General features: G+C 39.5%; 1 protein-coding gene across 5 annotated transcripts in view; it reads left to right on the forward strand.

The window, feature by feature from the left end:
• Positions 1-18,559, forward strand: part of LOC100562246 (neuronal acetylcholine receptor subunit alpha-7) — a 208,657-nt gene that overhangs the window by 136,654 nt on the left and 53,444 nt on the right. For all 5 annotated transcript variants that reach the window (XM_008118694.3, XM_003226032.4, XM_062974152.1 and 2 more), the window contains 3 exons: positions 6,822-6,866; positions 10,437-10,546; positions 13,177-13,256. In XM_008118694.3, the coding sequence (XP_008116901.1) occupies positions 6,822-6,866; positions 10,437-10,546; positions 13,177-13,256 (235 nt within the window). The remainder of the gene's footprint in view (positions 1-6,821; positions 6,867-10,436; positions 10,547-13,176; positions 13,257-18,559) is intronic.

Genomic DNA, 18,559 nt, shown 5'->3' on the forward strand with positions numbered 1-18,559 from the left:
GGATTCCTCTTTATGGTTGTTCATGACTGAACATGACTCCCCAAACCTACTTTGTCAGCTTGACAGTGTCCCAAACAAAGGGCTACCAGGGTAATGCACATTTGGGTTCTGGGTAAATATGTTTGCAACACTCTCCCAGTCATCTGGTTCATTGAAAGAAGCAGTTACGGTAGGATCTTGATGGGGTCTTTTCATGTACCTTCGGTGGCCTAGGGGATAAAAGCCTCATGACTTGAAGGTTGGGTTGCTGACCTGAAAGCTGCCGAATCCCACCTGGGGAGAGCACGGATGAGCTCCCTCTTTCAGCTCCAGCTCCATGCGGGGACATGAGAGAAGCCTACCACAAGGATGGTAAAACATCAAAACATCCGGGCGTCCCCTGGGCAACATCCTTGCAGATGGCCAATTTTCTCACTCCAGAAGAAACTCCGGTTGCTCCTGACACGAAAAAAAATGTACCCCATGATCAGCTACAGGGAGCGTACCACGCCTCTCCTGAAGCAGCTTCACTGGCTGCCAATAAGTTTCCCGTCCTAATTCAAAATGCAGATCTTGACCTACAAAGCCCTAAACGGTTTGGGTCCTGCCTATCTTCATGACCGCATTCCTCCCTATAAACCAGTGTGGGCTCTTAGATCTTCTGAGGAGGTCCTCCTTTTGCTCCTGCCACCATCTGAAATATGATTGGTGGGGACGAGGGAGAAGGCCTTCTCGGTGGTGGCCCCCCGGCTCTGGAACTCCCTCCCCTGGGAGATCAGACAAGCACCCACCCTAACCATATTTCGAAAGAGCTTGAAATTGTGGCTTTTTCAATGCGCTTTCAAATAATTATCTGCACTTTGTCCATACAGTCCAATTTGCCCAGCTGGCCCCTAGCACTTTACCCCACTCTGGTTCGACTATTCATGTTGCACAAGTCTGCCCCTCCCATGTAATCCTAAACAGCCCCACTCCCTTGCCTAACTAGAATCATAGAACCATAGAATAACAGAGTTGGAAGAGACCTCATGGGCCATCCAGTCCAACCCTCTGCCAAGAAGCAGGAAATCGCATTCAAAGCACCCTTGACAGATGGCCATCCAGCCTCTGCTTAAAAGCCTCCAAAGAAGGAGCCTCCACCACACTCCGGGGGAGAGAGTTCCACTGCCGAAAAGCTCTCACAGTGAGGAAGTTCTTCCTAATGTTCAGGTGGAATCTCCTTTCCTGTAGTTTGAAGCCATTGTTCCATGTCCTAGTCTGCAGGGCAGCAGAAAACAAGCTTGCTCCCTCCTCCCTATGACTTCCCCTCAAATATTTATACATGGCTATCATGTCTCCTCTCATCCTCCTCTTCTGCAGGCTAAACATGCCCAGCTCTTCAAGCCACTCCTCATAGGGCTTGTTCTCCAGACCTTTGATCATTTTAGTTGCCTCCTTTGGACACTTTCCAGCTTGTCAACATCTCCCTTCAACTGCGATGCCCAGAATTGGAATACTGTGTCCAATTCTGGGCACCGCAGTTGAAGGGAGATATGTGGTTATTTAAAGTTTTTAAAATTGTTTGGCTTTTGCTATATATTTTAATGTTGTAGCTTGTACTACTTTATGTATATGTCAACTGTTGTTTTTAGGGCTTTGTCCCCATGTGAGCCGCCCCAAGTCCCCTCGGGGAGATGGAGGCAGCATATAAGAAATAAATTATTATTATTATTATTGTATGAATTCCCCATCAGAAATATTGGGCATTTTAAATAAATGCTTTTTATTCAGGTAAAGTCAAAATGAAACACACAAATGAGCTTTTTAGAGGTATAAAATTACCCAAACTGCACAACATTCTGTCCACTACAACTAAGTGTTGCACTCCAGCACTGAAACATATTTTCACCCAGCATCACACCAGAGTCTAGTAGTTCTATCTAAAAATGTTTATTGAAGCAGGCAGGTAAAAAGGGTAAAAGGACAATTCCAAAAAATTCAGCAGAATAGAAAATACATAATAGCAGTAATACAAAAATGCCAAAGTACATAAAATCAAGTGAACCAAAATCCACAGCAGTACTTCAAACATAAATCCATAAACAAGAAAGCAAGAACTTTTCAAAGGTAAACCCTTCAAGGAAACAAAGGCATGGACCAGAATCGGAACCTTGAGGATCCTTGAATCATGAACTTAAGATCAGAGACAGAGAGCCATCCCATAAGGTAACATTGTCTCGTCTGTGACATGTGAAACAATATTAATTAATTTAAGCACGTCCAAGTAGCCATGAGAACATGCCAAATACACCTGGATTTCAAGGACTTATCACAGATTCTCTCAAAGCGTCTAATTAGTCTATTTTTAACTCTCTCCATTCTCAAGCCTAATCTGGCTTCTCAGGAAAACTCCATATCAGCCGAAGGTAATTCCTCAAGAGACCTGGGACCTTCACTTTCCCCGGTTGCCTGGGAACAAGCACAGGGAACATTGGCTTCATCTTCCTGAACTTCTCTCCTAACACTGACAGACTCTTCAGTTTGAAACCCATCAAACCCCTCATCCTTTAAATGTCAGAAAATCTCCAGCCACTTGCTGAGCTACAGCACTAAGCAACTATTAAATCAAAACACACATACAAAGCTACAAGCTTCCCACTCTATCTGATGGGTGTTATCCCTTATTAGCCTTCTACCTATAAATGATAAAGTGATCATACTTCTAAGGAAACACTACTAATTACAATATAATACATCCTTTATTGTATACAACAACAAAATCACAACACAGGCATATACAAGAAGAGGAAATCACAGATCAAAAGGAAAACACGAATATGAGTTACTAATCTCAAGAGTAAAATTTCCAACAGTCTCACAAAAGAATGCACCGGAATTGTTCAGAAGATGTGGAATTGTATAATACCCTTGCCATTGAGAACTCGGAAAATGGAATTCTTGTATTTCATCCGTATATTATCATATTTAGGGCATACAAACAAAGAGTGGTAAATGTTTCAAATAGAAACCAAGTCACAAGCACAAACCTTTTTAAGAACGTAGGGAAACATTACTACTTCATTAAGCTATTCAGCTGCATTCAAGTGTCACGGAGAATAATGTACCATCATGAGTATAGAAGAAAGGTTAAATTTTCAGGTCAGAGATTAAGAAACTGATTCATTTAAAGAAAACTCTGCATGTGTTTATGTGCCTTCACACATTGCCTATTGACCTATAAAGATCCTATGGATTTTATGAGTTTTCCTTCAGCAAGGAATACTCAAAGGTGACTTTGCCAGTTCCTTACTCTGAAATATAGCTCACAACTACAGGTGATTTTGCATTCTAATTATGAAATTCTGAGACCATACAAAAGATTTGGGTTGAATATGATCCACTTTATTACCCTTTCTTTTTGAAGTCAAAGTACAACCTTGAATCAACATTAGGTTCTTAAGCAGTATCGGCCCATGAGGACTATAATGTGTGCTTTTCCTTAATGTTTGAGTTGACTAAATCTAAATATTTATAAACAGAACATTTGGCGAGGTGGAGTTTTGTTTGTTTGATGGCTAGTTGTTTGGAATAGGTGCTTATATGCAGCAAGGGATAAATATTTGTGTATGATTTGTTCATCTTTTCTTAAAGATAATTAATATTGTATTAATTTAAATAATATAGTCTCTAACTCTCTACATGTGTCTATTTCCTAAAATGTCTGAAGATAAATACTGGAATCTTTATTCATCCCATACACACTTCTCATAAAGCTGCAAATGCTTGAAAGGTTTTCCTAGGCATTAAATTAGTGGTTCCTAACCTGTGGTCAGTGGACCACCAATGGTCCCCAAAAACTAAAAAATGGTCAACAGCCTCACCATTACAAGAGCAACTGGTCTCGTGTAACTCTCTTATAGTGCTGAAGCAATCGGGATATCGGGAGGGGACAGGCTGACTACTCACAAAGGCACAACAATAAGCCTCCTGACTGCTGTTTCTCCTTCTCCTCCCTCCTCCTGAGCCATGCCATGTGGTGACTGGAAGTGGGGATGCCTTGGAGTCTTCATTTTTAGACCTGTTCCTGGGGTTATTTGGGGTGCTGATTCAGAAAATTGCATTGGCTAGACCACACCAGCTCTAGATTATTAAATATGGTTTTCTGTGGGCGAGTAGATGGCGACTACCGAATGGCATATGTCCTGTATCAGAAACTAGAGCTGATGTGGTCTATCCAGTGCAATTTTCTGAATCAGCACCCCAAATAATCAAACCAAATCTAAAGTTGACTGAAAACTTATTTGTAACCCTTTTGGTACTAATGTTGGAGAGTGGTCCCTGGTCAAAGTAGTCCCTGGTCAAATGGTCCCTGGTCAAGGTGGTCCCTGGTCAAATGGTCCCTGGTAAAAAAAAAAAAAGTTGGGAAGCATTGCATTGAAAGAAGACCTTGAACATGAACATCCTACTTCTCCTCCATCATAGTCTTGTCAAGCTAAAAACGATCTAGCCAACAACATTTACTGAAGCCCACCCAAGTCTTTCATATTTGGATCTCCTATCCCCAACTCCTCTTGCATTGGCCTTTATCTATGGCTCATTCTGGATGCACCTATGCTCTATTTTCAGGCCACAGAGAAATCAATCTTAGTTGGGCTTTATACTAGAATTAATGCAGTTTGACACCACTTTAACTGCCATGGCTCAATAATATGGGATTGTGGAAGCTGTCATTTTATGAGTTCTTTAATCCTTTCTGCCAAAGAGTGTTGATGCCTCACCAAAATACAGATCTTAACATTCCATATTGATGAGCCACAGCAGTTAACATGGCATCAAACTGCATTAAATCTAGTGTAGAGCTCAACTGAGATTGATGTCTCGGGAGCCTGAAAACAGAGTCCAAGGGTGAATTAAGGGTTTTTCAAAAACTAAAAAAGATCCTATTCCACTAACTGCAAAATATGTTATGCACTTTATACTCCCTTTCTATTAAAACTATATGGCAAGTACCTGCTACAGCCAGAGTTTAGTATTTTTATATTTTCTTGATTTCAAAGGGAAAGGTTTAATGCATCCTGGGTAACTAACTAAATTGTTCTTGTATTCACCAAGAACATTCAGATGCTATATCATTAGTTTCATTTTTTCTGTTTCCTTTTTATTTTTATACTTTATGGTGTAATAGCCTACAGCTAAGCTCTTAATATATTTTGTCTGGATTCTATGACAGAGAAATGTTTCCATACTTAAAATGAATGATACGGCTATATATATTTAGACCATATAAGAACTGCAGACAACGTCTGAAGATTGTTTTAAATGCCAGAGGCTGAAGTGAGTTATTCTGTATTCCACCCAGTGATGTGGGTTTGTCTGTTATATAGTTAGCACTTGGTATCCACTAGGGCAGTGGTTCCCAACCTTTGGGCCACCAGGAGTTTTGGACTTCAACTTCCAGAAATCCCAGCCAGCTTACCAGCTTTTAGGAACTGTGTGAGCAGAAGTCCAAAACACCTGGAAGCCCAAAGGTAGGGAACCACTGCACTAGGGTTTGGCTACAGATCCCCAGTGGATACCAACTATTTTGGATGTTCAAGTCTCATTATGTCCAGTGGTGTAGTAAAATGATGCCCCTTATATAAAATGGCAAAAACAGTGTTTGCTTTTTTTTTTTTTGGATTTTTTCCAGGGGGTGCTGGTGGTGTGGCAATATTTTCAAACTATGGATAGTTGAATCCGTGGGTGCAGAATCCATGAATATGGAGGCTTACTGCTTATACCAAGCATGGGTGAACTTGGGCTCTCTAAGGGCCCTTCCACACAGCCTGTATCCCAGAATATCAAGGCAGAAAATCCCACATTATCTGAGTGTGGACTCAGATGACCCAATTCAAAGCAGATATATTCAAAGCCTTGATATTCTGGGATATAGGGCTGTATGTAAAAACCCTAAGTGTTTTGGACTTCATCTCCCACAATTTGTAACAGCCTCAGGCCCGTTCCTTTCCACCCTCAGCTGCTTAAACATGGCTTTTAAAGCAAGCCTTTGATCTTACGTGGGTTTTTAAGGATTAGTCCGAAGACTTACTGTGGGCATCACGTCGGCACTGGGCTATGTCAATTGAAACAATTTGTTTTTATCTGCAGCTATGACTGCATTTTATAAATTTTAATGTTTTACATTGTAATTATGTATGTATGTGGTTGTAATTCTGTGGTTTTTATTGTTTATGTATTATCTATATGCGGAACTTCACTGTATGTTGTTGGCCGCCCCGGGTCCCTTCGGGGAGATGGTAGCGGGATAGAAATAAAATTTATATATACAATTTATAAGTCCAAAGCACCTGGAGGGCTGAAGTTTGCCCATGCCTGGCCTTTACTTATCTCAGAAGTTGGAACAATATAATTTTTAGATTGATCCCACAGAATATAAGGATTCTGTGAGTTCTCATATATAAAGTCACTTCCCTGAGCTCTGTGTCGTGATCTTCGTTCTCACTGGGTCGGTCAGTATGCAACAGAACAGCACCAATCACAACAGTGGGGAATGCAGGCGTGAGAAAATTACAAACTTTGCATATATATATATATATATATATATATGTATATATATATATCTCAGCCCAATATCGGATGGTGACTTTTGAGAAAAGGTACAGAGAATGAAAGGTAGCACTTGCAACTATGAAAAGAAGTAGTCCACACTGCAGTATTTTGTTGTGGCACAAACATATTTTACATCGTGAGCTTCTGATATTGAATGTATTTTCTTAACAACTAGCCTGAGGCAAAATGTGAATGCAATTATACATTGAAGAAAACTTTTTAATTATTTTTCCTACCTCTTTTTTTTTTTCAAGGATGAAAAGAATCAGGTCTTGATTACAAATGCTTGGCTACAGATGGTAAGTAATTTTGCCATTTAAAAAAATATATAAAATGATGGATGTTTTATTACCAAAAATGAATAAATTAATGCACAAGAAACAACTTTGTCATGCAAAGAAAAGAGTGAATAAAGAAGGAAATTAATCATGGAATGTTTAAAATGACTTTTACTATTATTTTTTAAAATAATATGTATTATACATGATTGATGTTCCTTTGTCTACTATCTTGCCATCCTATGAAATTGTGGGACCCTTAACTTGATGGGAATCCTAGAAGGGAAGTCATGATGCCCCTCTATTCTGCTTTGGTTAGACTTCACCTGAAATAACACTGTGTCCAGTTCTGGGCACCACAATTGAGGAGAGATATTGACCAGCCGGCGTGTGTCAGGGGAGGAAGCTAAAATGATCAAAGGTCTGGAGATCATGAATCCTCATGAGGAGAGGCTTAAAGAGTCGTGAATGTTGCCTGCAGAAGAGAAGGTTGAGAGGGACATGGTAGCCATATTTAAACATTTCAAAGGATAGCATAAGGAAGAAGGCGTAGGCTTGTTTTCTGTTGCCCTGGAGACTAGGACTTGGACCAATGGGCTCAAATTACAGGAAAGGAAATTCCACGTGAACATTAGGAAGACTTTCCAGACTGTAAGGGCTGTTCAACAGTGGAACTCTCTGGGCCCTTCCCCACAGTCATATAACCCAGAATATCAAGACATATAAGCCGCAATATCTGCTTTGAAATGGATTAACTGAGTCCACACTGCCATATAATCCAGTTCAATGTGGATTTTATGTGTCTGTATGGAAGGGGCCTCTGTATCAGAGTGTAGCGGAGGATCCTTTGGAGGCTTTTAAATGGGCTGGAGGGTGCCTTGATTGTGCTTTTCCTACATACATGGCAGAGGGCTGGGCTGGACGGCCCATGTGGTCTCTTCCAACTCCAATTCTATGATTTTAATTCTCTGCTAAATTCTCTGTAGATTGGCAAAGATTTTGGCCTGGAAACTTGAAGGCACATAACAATAGCAGCAGCAACATCAACCCAAATTTTGTGGGTGAGATGGAAATGTCATCTGTGCAATTGTCAGTGAGAGCCATAGCTTTCTCCTCAATACAATGAAACCTTCCCCCAAAATATTCCATGATACTGCTAGCTTACAGTTGTTTGCAATGGGATCTGCTGTATTTCTCTAGTGTAGTGAGTCTAGAGTTTGGAAATGCTGCTTTTTTCATTCAAGATCCTGGGTGGGAAATTCTGGAAATGAAGTTCAAGTTTTCTCCAACTTTTCCAAGTTTTGTTCTTTCATCAGTCAAAATACTTAGATGTCATGCTGGTAATAGGATTCTGAAATATGTCTGGACTTACTTTCCATGACTAATGGACTAGACACTTTTCATGATTAATAAATGGAGAATGTTATCATATGTATCTCCTAAAACAGATTCTCCCATTGTAAACTCATCTTAGTTGAGATGACAGCATGCCTACCTAGCCCCGTTTCTTACCACGCAAACCCCTTTTAAAGGATTTTACCTTTAAACCAGTGGTTCTCAACCTGTTGGTCCCCAGATGTTTTGGCCTTCAACTCCCAGAAATCCTAACAGCTGGTAAACTGGCTGGGATTTCTGGGAGTTGTAGGCCAAAACACGTGGGGACCCACAGGTTGAGAACCACTGCTTTAAATGGTTTTACGTTTTACTGTGCAGTGAGGAACAAATGTGATAAGCCACTTAGGAGAAAAATCTCCATTGTTGAATCGCTTTTCTTCTTACCAGCAAAGACAACACTGGAATGAAAACTTCATTCAGATTTCATTGTCATTTACAGTTTGACACCGCTTTAACTACTATGGCCCAATGCTATGGAATAGTGGGAGCAGTTGTTTTGCAACTTTTTTGCCTTCTCTGCCAAAGAGGGTTGTTGCCTCCCCAAACTGCATCAGTTTTACAGTGTAAATGCACTCTTGCGGGAGACTTCCTCAGGAGTAAATCCCATTGAAATCCAAACTTCATTCAGATTTCAATGGGTTTTACGGTTGGACACCCCTTTAACTACCATTCCTCAATGCTATGCGATGCTGGGAGTTGTAGTTTGGGGAGACATCAGTACACTTTGGCAGAGTAGGCTAAAGACCTTGTGAAACTACAATTTCCATGATTCCATACCATTCAGCCTTGGATGTTAAAAAGTCCACTTATGTCTTTGCTGCTGAGATGCAATCCATGATTGGGGAGAAAGGATTGTTTTTGTTTTGTTTTGTTTTGTTTTGTAACCGGGAAGGGAAACTTAACCCACAATAGATATTACATTATCCTCAATCCCCCCACATCCACCCAATTACAGAAGCATTTTTCTTTGCACAGTAAAATACGGTTAGTAAAGCTGGGTAGAAAGAGGTTCAGAAGCCCAAAAAATGTTCCTAACCTTTTTCATTTACTACCACTTTCAGACAACTTGAAGCTTGGTTTGGGATGAGGTGAGAATGATGTCACACAGCAGGATGTGCTTTTATTTATATGCAAAAATCCTCCAAGGTAGCTTAAACATTTCTCCTGATTTCATATATAGTTTTGTGATTACATGTAGTGCCATCTAGTGTCACCAGAGTTACAAGGGAGCGAATTCTCTGGCCTTTAGTGTGACCTTTCAAGGAGCTCTCCAAAGTGTAAAATCTTGTCCCACTGACATTGTAATGCTGCCAACATTGATGTCATTTCACTCATTAGAAGAGGAGGTGAACGTGTTGAGTCTGAAGAAATGACATATAGGCAGTGAGACAATATGATGTCTGAGCCAAATAACAAGATGGTGTCCCTGTCCAGCCCATATACAAAGTCTTTCTGTCCTAGTGATGTAATCTTTCTTCTATAATCATGTGCACACATTATTCTCCACCAGACCTGAGTGCAGATGGATAACTTAATGGGTGCAGCCCCTTAGTGATAACCACCTTCCAAGACAATATATTCCTGACCATGAGACAATATTTCCATCTTTGTGAATATTCATTCATATTGCAACAGTATCTAAACTGTGTGTCGAAGGCTTTCATGGCCAGGATCACAGGGTTGTTGTATGTTTTCTGAGCTGTATGGCCATGTTCCAGAAGTATTCTCTCCTGACGTTTCGCCCACATCTATGGCAGGCATCCTCAGAGGTAGTGAGGTAGAGAATACTTCTGGAGCATGGCCATACAGCCCGGAAAACATACAACAACCCAATATCTAAACTATACTACCGTGTTTTCCCAAAAATAAAATAGGGCCTTATATTAATTTTCGCTCCAAAAGATTTTACTTTTCTGACAGAGTCTTATATTAATTTTTGTTCCAAAGGATTCATTAGGACCTACATATAGCTGCCTAGACAGTATTTAAATTGACTTTTTAATTAACTGTAACTAGGGCTTATTCTTAAAGTAGGCCTTATATTTTGAGCATCTTCAAAAATCCTAAAAAAATCATGCTATGGCTTATTTTCAGGGTGGGTCTTATTTTTGGGGAAATGGGGTAATTATTTGGGGGGGGGGGTATAGGAGCAGATTTCCCTGGCATCTTTAATGACACAATTCTCTTTCTCTTCAGTCCTGGATTGATGCTTATTTGTCATGGGATCAGTATGAATACCCTGGAGTACAGAATTTAAGATTCCCATCTGATCAGATTTGGGTACCTGACATTCTTCTATACAATAGGTAAGGAAGCCATGTATGAGACTAGCTTTTCAAAACTGAGCTAAACAGCTTGGCAATTGGTTTATAGTTTTTCTATTGAATTTCAGAGTAATCATTTCAATCACTCAAGAATGTTCTGTCAAATGTAATAAATTACAATTCTTTTCCTTTTAAAATTAAGTTAAGCTAAACAGTATGGTGGAAGCATTATGGTGGAAGCTTGGTATCTTTACCTAACACTTTACTACACCTGGAATGTTATGTACAATCTGGCTGAGAACAATCCTGTGCATACATCTTTTGATACCATTGATAAAACAACATGTACATAAATCAAACAGGCATGGTTCCCCTCTCTTTTCTCTTTCAATCAAGGTTATCAAGTATCATTTGACATTAGTCAGGTAATCTGTTTCTGCCTGGGGTTCCTTTATCATCTTCTGGATTCCTGTACATTCAGTTAGTAATGGTGTTGAAGTCCAGATGGCAGATTTAAGATCAGTATAATTGGTTATAGGTATTTCAATACACCAGAATCAGAAGTGTATCATGTTTTCCGCTCTTAGCCTAGATGCTCCAAACAAATAAAAAGAAAGAGGACTGGACTAAATGACATAATAATAATAATAATAATAATAATAATAATAATAATAATAATAATAATAATATACTTCATTTATATTCCTCTCTATCTCGCCGAGGGGACTCAGAGTGGATTACAATAGATAGAAAACATTCAGTGCCTTAATACAGTGAAATAATGATGACATACAAATGCACAGAACAAAGGTAAAGGTTTCTCCTTTTATCTCCGGCTTTCTGGAGGCAGTGCTCAACTCTGGCCATAGAGTGGTGCACCCAGACCCATGGCTTCGAATTGCCAACCTTTAGGTCAGCAGATTCAACAGTTAAACAGTTTAACCCATAGCACCACCGCAGCCCTAAGTTGCAGTTTGGAGCAGGCAGTTGCCTGACATGGGGGCACAACTGCTCCTTCTTCTCAGTGGTCTGTGCAGCTTGGCACAACCCTTGCCATATTTGTTTTTTGTATTGTCACTTCATTACAGCTTTTGAGGACGTGAGTACTGGACCCAGGACATTAATTACTGGTATCTTGCTGGCACTGGTAGGATGGAGAGGGGGTTCACCTTAAGGGATGGGTGGAATCAAATAGTTATTCCAATTGTTCCAGCCTCAAGCCAGATGGTTAGATGCATTGATTAGCAGGGAGTTGTCCTATGCCTAGATCCGGACCCATGCGTTTGCCAACACTACCAGCATCTAGAACACTGGCCAACACACATTTTGGTGCCTCTCAAATATTAACTTTGTTTCCAAGGAGCCGCGGTGGCGCAATGGATTAAACCCTTGTGCCAGCTGAACTGCTGACCTGAAGGTTGTTTTGCTGACCGGAGGGTTGCCGGTTTGAATCCACAAGATGGGGTGAGCTCTCATCTGTCAGCTCTAGTTTGTGGGGAAATGAGAGAAACTTTCCAGCACAATGGTAACACACCTTGGCATCCCCTGGGCAATGTCTCTGTAGATGGTCAATTCTGTCACGCCAGAAGCAACTTGCAATATGTTCTCACGTTGCTTCTGACACAATTTTAAAAACCCTTGTTTCTGGGTATGATTGACTTGCTGATTGAAAAAATGGCACCAGTTTCCCTCTATCGGCTCTAGTTTTTGAAATACAGAACTTATGACATATACCGGTCTTCATCTGCTTGCCCATAGAAAATCATAATAGCCATATCTAAGAAGGTAGAACTGATGCAATTGAATAAGGGCCCCAAATAAATGCAGGAACAAGCCTAAAAACCAAGACACCAAGAAAAGGTTTTTTGGTTGGGTTGTGTAATGATTCAGTTTATGCACATGAGTTGGTGCATTATTTCATTGTCCCTAAACATAGAGATACACTTCAAGTTCAGTACAGTAATAATAATAATAATAATAATAATAATAATAATAATAATAATAATAATTTTATTTTTATACCCCACCTCTATCTTCCCAAAGGGGACTCAGGGCGGCTTACATGGGGCAATCCAATTATTAAAGCTAATTCTACACAAAAAAAACCTGCAGATAACATTACGCAGAATAATTTTTGCTCCTGGGTTGTACATGTAATTTTCTAATTGGTTCTATCATAAAAACATGGAAAAAAGTTTATTAAACTGCAAAAAACTTTTTGTGGGACATCCTGCAGTACATTTTGTGATAGTTTTTCAATGAATATCTCATTGAGTCTCAAGCAATTCAACATAGTTTGTGATGGTCACAAAAATGAGGTTTCTGGAGTATAACAACTACTTCCAAAGAACATACTACACAATTAAACAGAAAATAACACTTTCAAACCAGGAACAGAATCTTTATCAAATTCTGTGACATAGAGTAATAAAAATCCACTTGGTAGTATGTGGTTAGATGATTAAAGTTTACTCAGTTTTATAGTGGCATTTGTGATATTTATGTAAAGTCAATAATTTTGAGTATTATGGTGCATTGACTAATTCAGGTTTTTTTTTTTTTACAAAAACAATGGTGGTGCTAATGCTGATGTTGATGTAATGGATTTGATCTTTTGTGCTTATTCAATCACTAAGCAATGTTCAGTGAACCATTTTTGTTCTGTTCTGTAGTGCAGACGAGAGATTTGATGCGACATTTCACACAAACGTTTTGGTAAACTATTCAGGATCTTGTCAGTATATACCTCCAGGTAGGACACTTTTTAAATCTTTTATTTTGATAAAGAAGGAATTGTTGCCTAGATGAGGAATCAGTATGTACAAATCTGGATTTCAAGGCTTCAGATGTGCAAACTCAATGGAGTTCTTGTTTAAGTTTTAGGAAGCCTGGAGGCCCTTCCACACAGCCATATAACCCAAAATATCAAAGCAAAAAATCTCACAGTCTCCTTTGAAATGGGTTATCTGAGTCTACACTGCCATATATTCCAATTCAAAGCAGAAAATTTGGGATTTTATTCAGTTGGGTGGAAGGGGCCTGGATCTTTACAAATGTCTTACAATTTGAAGTTTCTTTGTGAATTTCACAACCACCTAAAGCCAGTATAATATTTCATGAAGTGGCTAGCCTTACTTACTCTTCTGTTACCATAACCTGTTACATGTGTTTCATATTGCTTCAGTGAGAAAAAAAGTGGACTGAACATGCCAAATGGTGTTTGAGGAAGTCACAGTTCAGTCCTATGTGCATTGATTCAAATTACTGAAATCAAATTCTTGAATTCCTGAACATGTTCTTAGTGAAAAATGTGTAAGATTGCAGTCTAAGACAGAATAGTTCATAGCACAGCACTGCTGAAATAAAACTCATAAGAGACACATTGAAAAGCTGATAGTGTTTGTATATTCAGAAGTAGACTTGTACATGGATTTGGTTTAGTTGGTTCCCTTCAGCCAATCCGGGTTGTTTGGCTGGCCATAATGGTAAGGGTTCACCCTCCTTGTTAGTTCAGCCAAAATAGGCTACACGGCAGCCGGTCATGGTTCCTCCTCTCCCATATATCATCATGTGGCGTGTGAAAAGGCTGATGCGTAGTCATATGGGGTTTCCCAATGACAATCAGAATAGAAGAATGCTGTGACCCAGGCTCCCTTGAAAGGGAGAAAGGAAAGGGTCCCTTGTAAGTTCCCCATTCCCACCAATTGGACAGATCTTCCTGGATCTTTCGACTGCCTAGCCTAAAACAGATATTTCTATTAGCCGATTTTCGGGAGGCTCCCGAAAACAGATCTGGATACCCAACAAAATTCATATACCAAGAACAGATCGCCCTCCAGCCAAATTGCACAAGTCTACTCAGAAGTAAAATCCCACTTAAATTATTCTGAGATATGCATGTAGGGCAGTGGTTCTCAACCTGTGGGTCCCCAGTTGTTTTGGCCTATAACTCCCAGAAATCCCTGCCCATTTACCAGCTGTTAGGATTTCTGGGAGTTGAAGACCAAAACATCTGGTGTATGGGATTCTAGCTATACACAAATATCTGAATTTTTGTAATCGAATTAAGGATGTCTGAAGGAGGGTGAACATTATTTGTATAGAAACTCAGTTTTGGTATGTGACAGAATGTATTACATATGCAGATAGTTTTATATCGACCTATAATACATTATGTTGGAGAGTAGGTCAAAATCAGGTCAAACAATTACAGAAAAAAATGGAAGTGAAACATGGATTTGAGAGAAAAATATTTGTCTATAGGTGAAAGGACATTTTAACTCATGCTGTATTTTAATTGCAAGATAGTAGTTAGGCATGATTTATCTTAAGGATTTATAGGGGCATAGTATATCCACATTGCGCACCATTAGTTAAGCAGTCTGTCACACTGCATGAAAAGCATAGCTCCCCAATGTTTAGACACACACTTTGTTCCACTGACACTTCTTATTTGACAGTGATTGCTGGTTTCAGAAAGTTCTGTCAAACCATTTTATTGAAGTTGAAAGCAGGGCAATACATCCGTGACTTCACTTTCAGACCCTTTGGTGATTTCCAAACAAATTATTGTCCTTCATTTAATTTTGGTTGGCTTGTATTCAGGGTTTGTCTTGCTTTACACAGAGAGAAGGGATATCATTGTGTAGACAAGAATGTGAGTAATGGAACATGGAGCACCATTTCATATTTTTATGAGAAACATTGCATTTAAAGCAGAGTTTTCTGTGCCTGCTGTTTTCAGTTCTGTAGCAAAACAACACAAGTTAAGATACATTCAAAGGGACAATTTAACAGTTGTAGGTCCTTTAATGACATTTGAAAAGTCACAGATGCTCCATAGTTTTTGTTTAGGTTTAGTTAATTTAAGGGCATTGCAAATGCAGGGTGTGAAAAACATTCTGCTTACTGTGTTGTCAAAGGCTTTCATGATCGGAATCACTGGGTTGCTGTGAGTTTTCCGAGCTGTATGGCTATGTTCCAGAAGCATTCTCTCCTGATGTTTTGCCCACATCTATAGCAGGCATCCTCACAAGTTGTGAGGTCTGTTGGAAATTAGGCAAGTGAGGTTTATATGTCGGTGGAATGACCAGGGTGGGAGAAAGAACTTTTGTCTGTTGGAGGCAAGTGTGAATATTGCAATTGGCCACCTTGATTAGCATTGAATTGACTTGCAGATTCAAAGCCTGGCTGCTTCCTGCCTGGGGGAATCTTTTGTTGGGAGGTGAACATGAGGCTTTGTTTCCAACAGACCTCACAACCTCTGAGAATGCCTACCATAGATGTGGGTGAAACATCAGGAGAGAATGCTTCTGGAACATGGCCATACAGCCCAGAAAACTCACAGCAACCCATTCTGCTTGCTGTTTGTTAGGAAGTTAGGAAATCAAGGTTTTTCTTTGAACTATGATCAAGTTGTACTTCTCATGAAGGTGCTATCCCCATATGGTGGTATATTTTTGAGCTTTAGACCACATGTATAATGTAGGATTGTGATAAGAACTCAAAGGATATTCAAATAGGCCAAGGAAGCAGATGAAATGAAGGTTTTTTAATGCATCAGAAAGCACCAGCAAGGAGAACCTTGGCCAAAACTCTGACCCAGATGAGACACATCAGTCCTGACTTATCAGAGACATGGTTTTGTGTGGCAGCAGGAGACTTCCATCTCCTTCTCCACATACTAGTCCCATTCCCAGAAATCCATTTTAGAGTCTTTGGAAAAGCCAGCCAGTTAAATGGGTGAATGATATTTCAATGAAGTGGATCCTTTACCAAGAAAGAAACTATATATTTTACTTGGGGAGGATATAAGGCAGTCCCCTTGTCACTCTTCCAGCATTCTGGCTGTTGTTGCCAGGAATGCAAAAAGAGGGGAAGAGAAAAGACAGAATCAGAGAGGAGAAAGAGGTTTGGCATAAAGTAAGTTGACATTGGAAGAAGCTGAAAGAGAAGAAAGATAAGGGAAAGGAAGAGATGAAGAAGGAAGGGAAATGGAGAAGGACAGCATCGGTGAGGCAGTAAGTGGCAGTGAGGCAGGGATAATTTCTGAAATGCCAAAGCATATTTGAAAACTACATAGATGTTCTCATGATGGAGAGAAAATAGAACAAATAAATACATTCTATCTTGTGAGAACAAAATCAACAAAGAGTTACCTCTCTAGGTATCGTCACTGGTCTGATTAAAAAATTAAAGAAGATAGATAGGCAAGGATTTAATCTGCCCTTGCCCACTGTTTATTGTTATAATCCAGGGCAGGAAGCACCTCTGTACTTAACCACCACACTCCAGTCCAAGTTAAAACAGCAAAGCAGTTTATTGAAGATTATATCAAAAGAAGTTCGGCAAAAATAGTAAAAATGCCAAAGTCTAAATGCATAAAAAGCCCATAAGATTCAAGGTACAAGAGTTGTTTCAAAGTCCAAGATAACAAGACATACTGAATACAAAAAGGCAGCATAAAAATCCTATACAGAAATCCAGGTATAATCACTTAAACTTGAAAGCATGAAACATGAAACTAGAAATCTAGAAACTAGCAGGCTTGCTAACACTTGACCATGGATGTTGCTTCTCAAACTCCAGTGTTGACCAGACTGCTGAAAAATCCCTCCAGTCTCCCTAATATAGACATGGAATCATACCGTATTCCCTGAGAATCTGATAATGGCTTTTTTGCCAACACGCGCTTTGACCTTCACAAACTCTGCTGGGCAGCTCTGCATTGGCGAAAACTAGATCTCCTATCTATCAGCTCATTAGACTGTCCACCTGGTATTTCCTCCTCTGAGCTCATTTCAGCCTCTGACCTTGCTTCCTTATTGAAAGGCATTTCAGCAACATCTAGGCCACTAACTACCAGAGACAGAGATGGCTCAATTTCAGGACTTAAAATCTCTTCCTTGGTCACAGGCACAGAACTCGCATGATCCACTTCCTCAGTGACATTAGGTACAGGCACAATCATGGGAACAACACTTACCTTCTCACAACCCCACATATCCAGGAACTTTTCTTCTAGGCAGAAACACTTTCAGCCCAACTTAGTAAAAAAAATGTAATAGTAAAAGAAAAAATTCAAGATGATATAAGCACAGTGTTTTAAACCTTTATTTATTTATTCTTAAATTTATTTTAACTACTTTTAAAAAAATTGTTCTAGTTTAATTCTTTTTCCATTTTTTACTTCTGTTTTAACTGAACTGGTTTTTTAATATTGTGATCTGCTTTGGGTCTTGTTTCAAGAGGTAAAAGTGGAGGTATTAATAAAAAATAACAACAACAACAATACAACAACAACAACATTATGTCTTGATCACTTGGAAGAATTTTGGACAAATTGCAGAGAAACTGCATGGCTACACTTAGGTCCTATTCAGTAATGAAATGGACTGTGGTATTTCTTGTGATTTAGAAGCTTGTACAAAGAGCAGGAATTCTCTAGTTAAGCTGCCTAGATCGAATACCCAGATAGCCATTATTTATGTGTATGTGTAGATGAATTGTGTTCTAAATATGGAGCCTAATGTTTGCTCTAAATCTTGGCCCTTGGACAGATAATGCCTAGCGGTTTGGCTCAGAAGTGGAACAATTGCATTGTACAAAAGCTTGTAAATAATTTTTCAAAACTTAATATCACTTCCAGGTCATTAGTGAGAGCTAGTGTGATGTGTGATGTAGTGGTTTGAACGTTGGACTATAATTCTGTCGATCAGGGTTTGAAGCCCCTTCAGTCATGGAAACCCATTGGATGACCTTGTGCCAGTTGCATCTCTCTTCCGTTGAAGAAGGCAAAGACAAACCCCCTCTGATTGTTTCTTCCCAAGAAAACCCCTGATGAATTCACTGTAGAAAATTACTTGAAGACCCAAAACCAGGGGTCCTCAAACTTTTTAAGCCGAGGGCCGGTCCACAATCCTTCAGACTGTTGAGGGGCCGGATTATCATTTGAAAAAAAAAATACAAACAAATTCCGATGCACACTGCATATGTCTTATTTGTAGTGCAAAAACAACAACAACAACAACAACAACAATTACTTTCCCCATTTCA

The sequence above is a fragment of the Anolis carolinensis genome, chromosome 2, assembly GCF_035594765.1.
Source record: "Anolis carolinensis isolate JA03-04 chromosome 2, rAnoCar3.1.pri, whole genome shotgun sequence".
Lineage (NCBI taxonomy): Eukaryota > Metazoa > Chordata > Lepidosauria > Squamata > Dactyloidae > Anolis > Anolis carolinensis.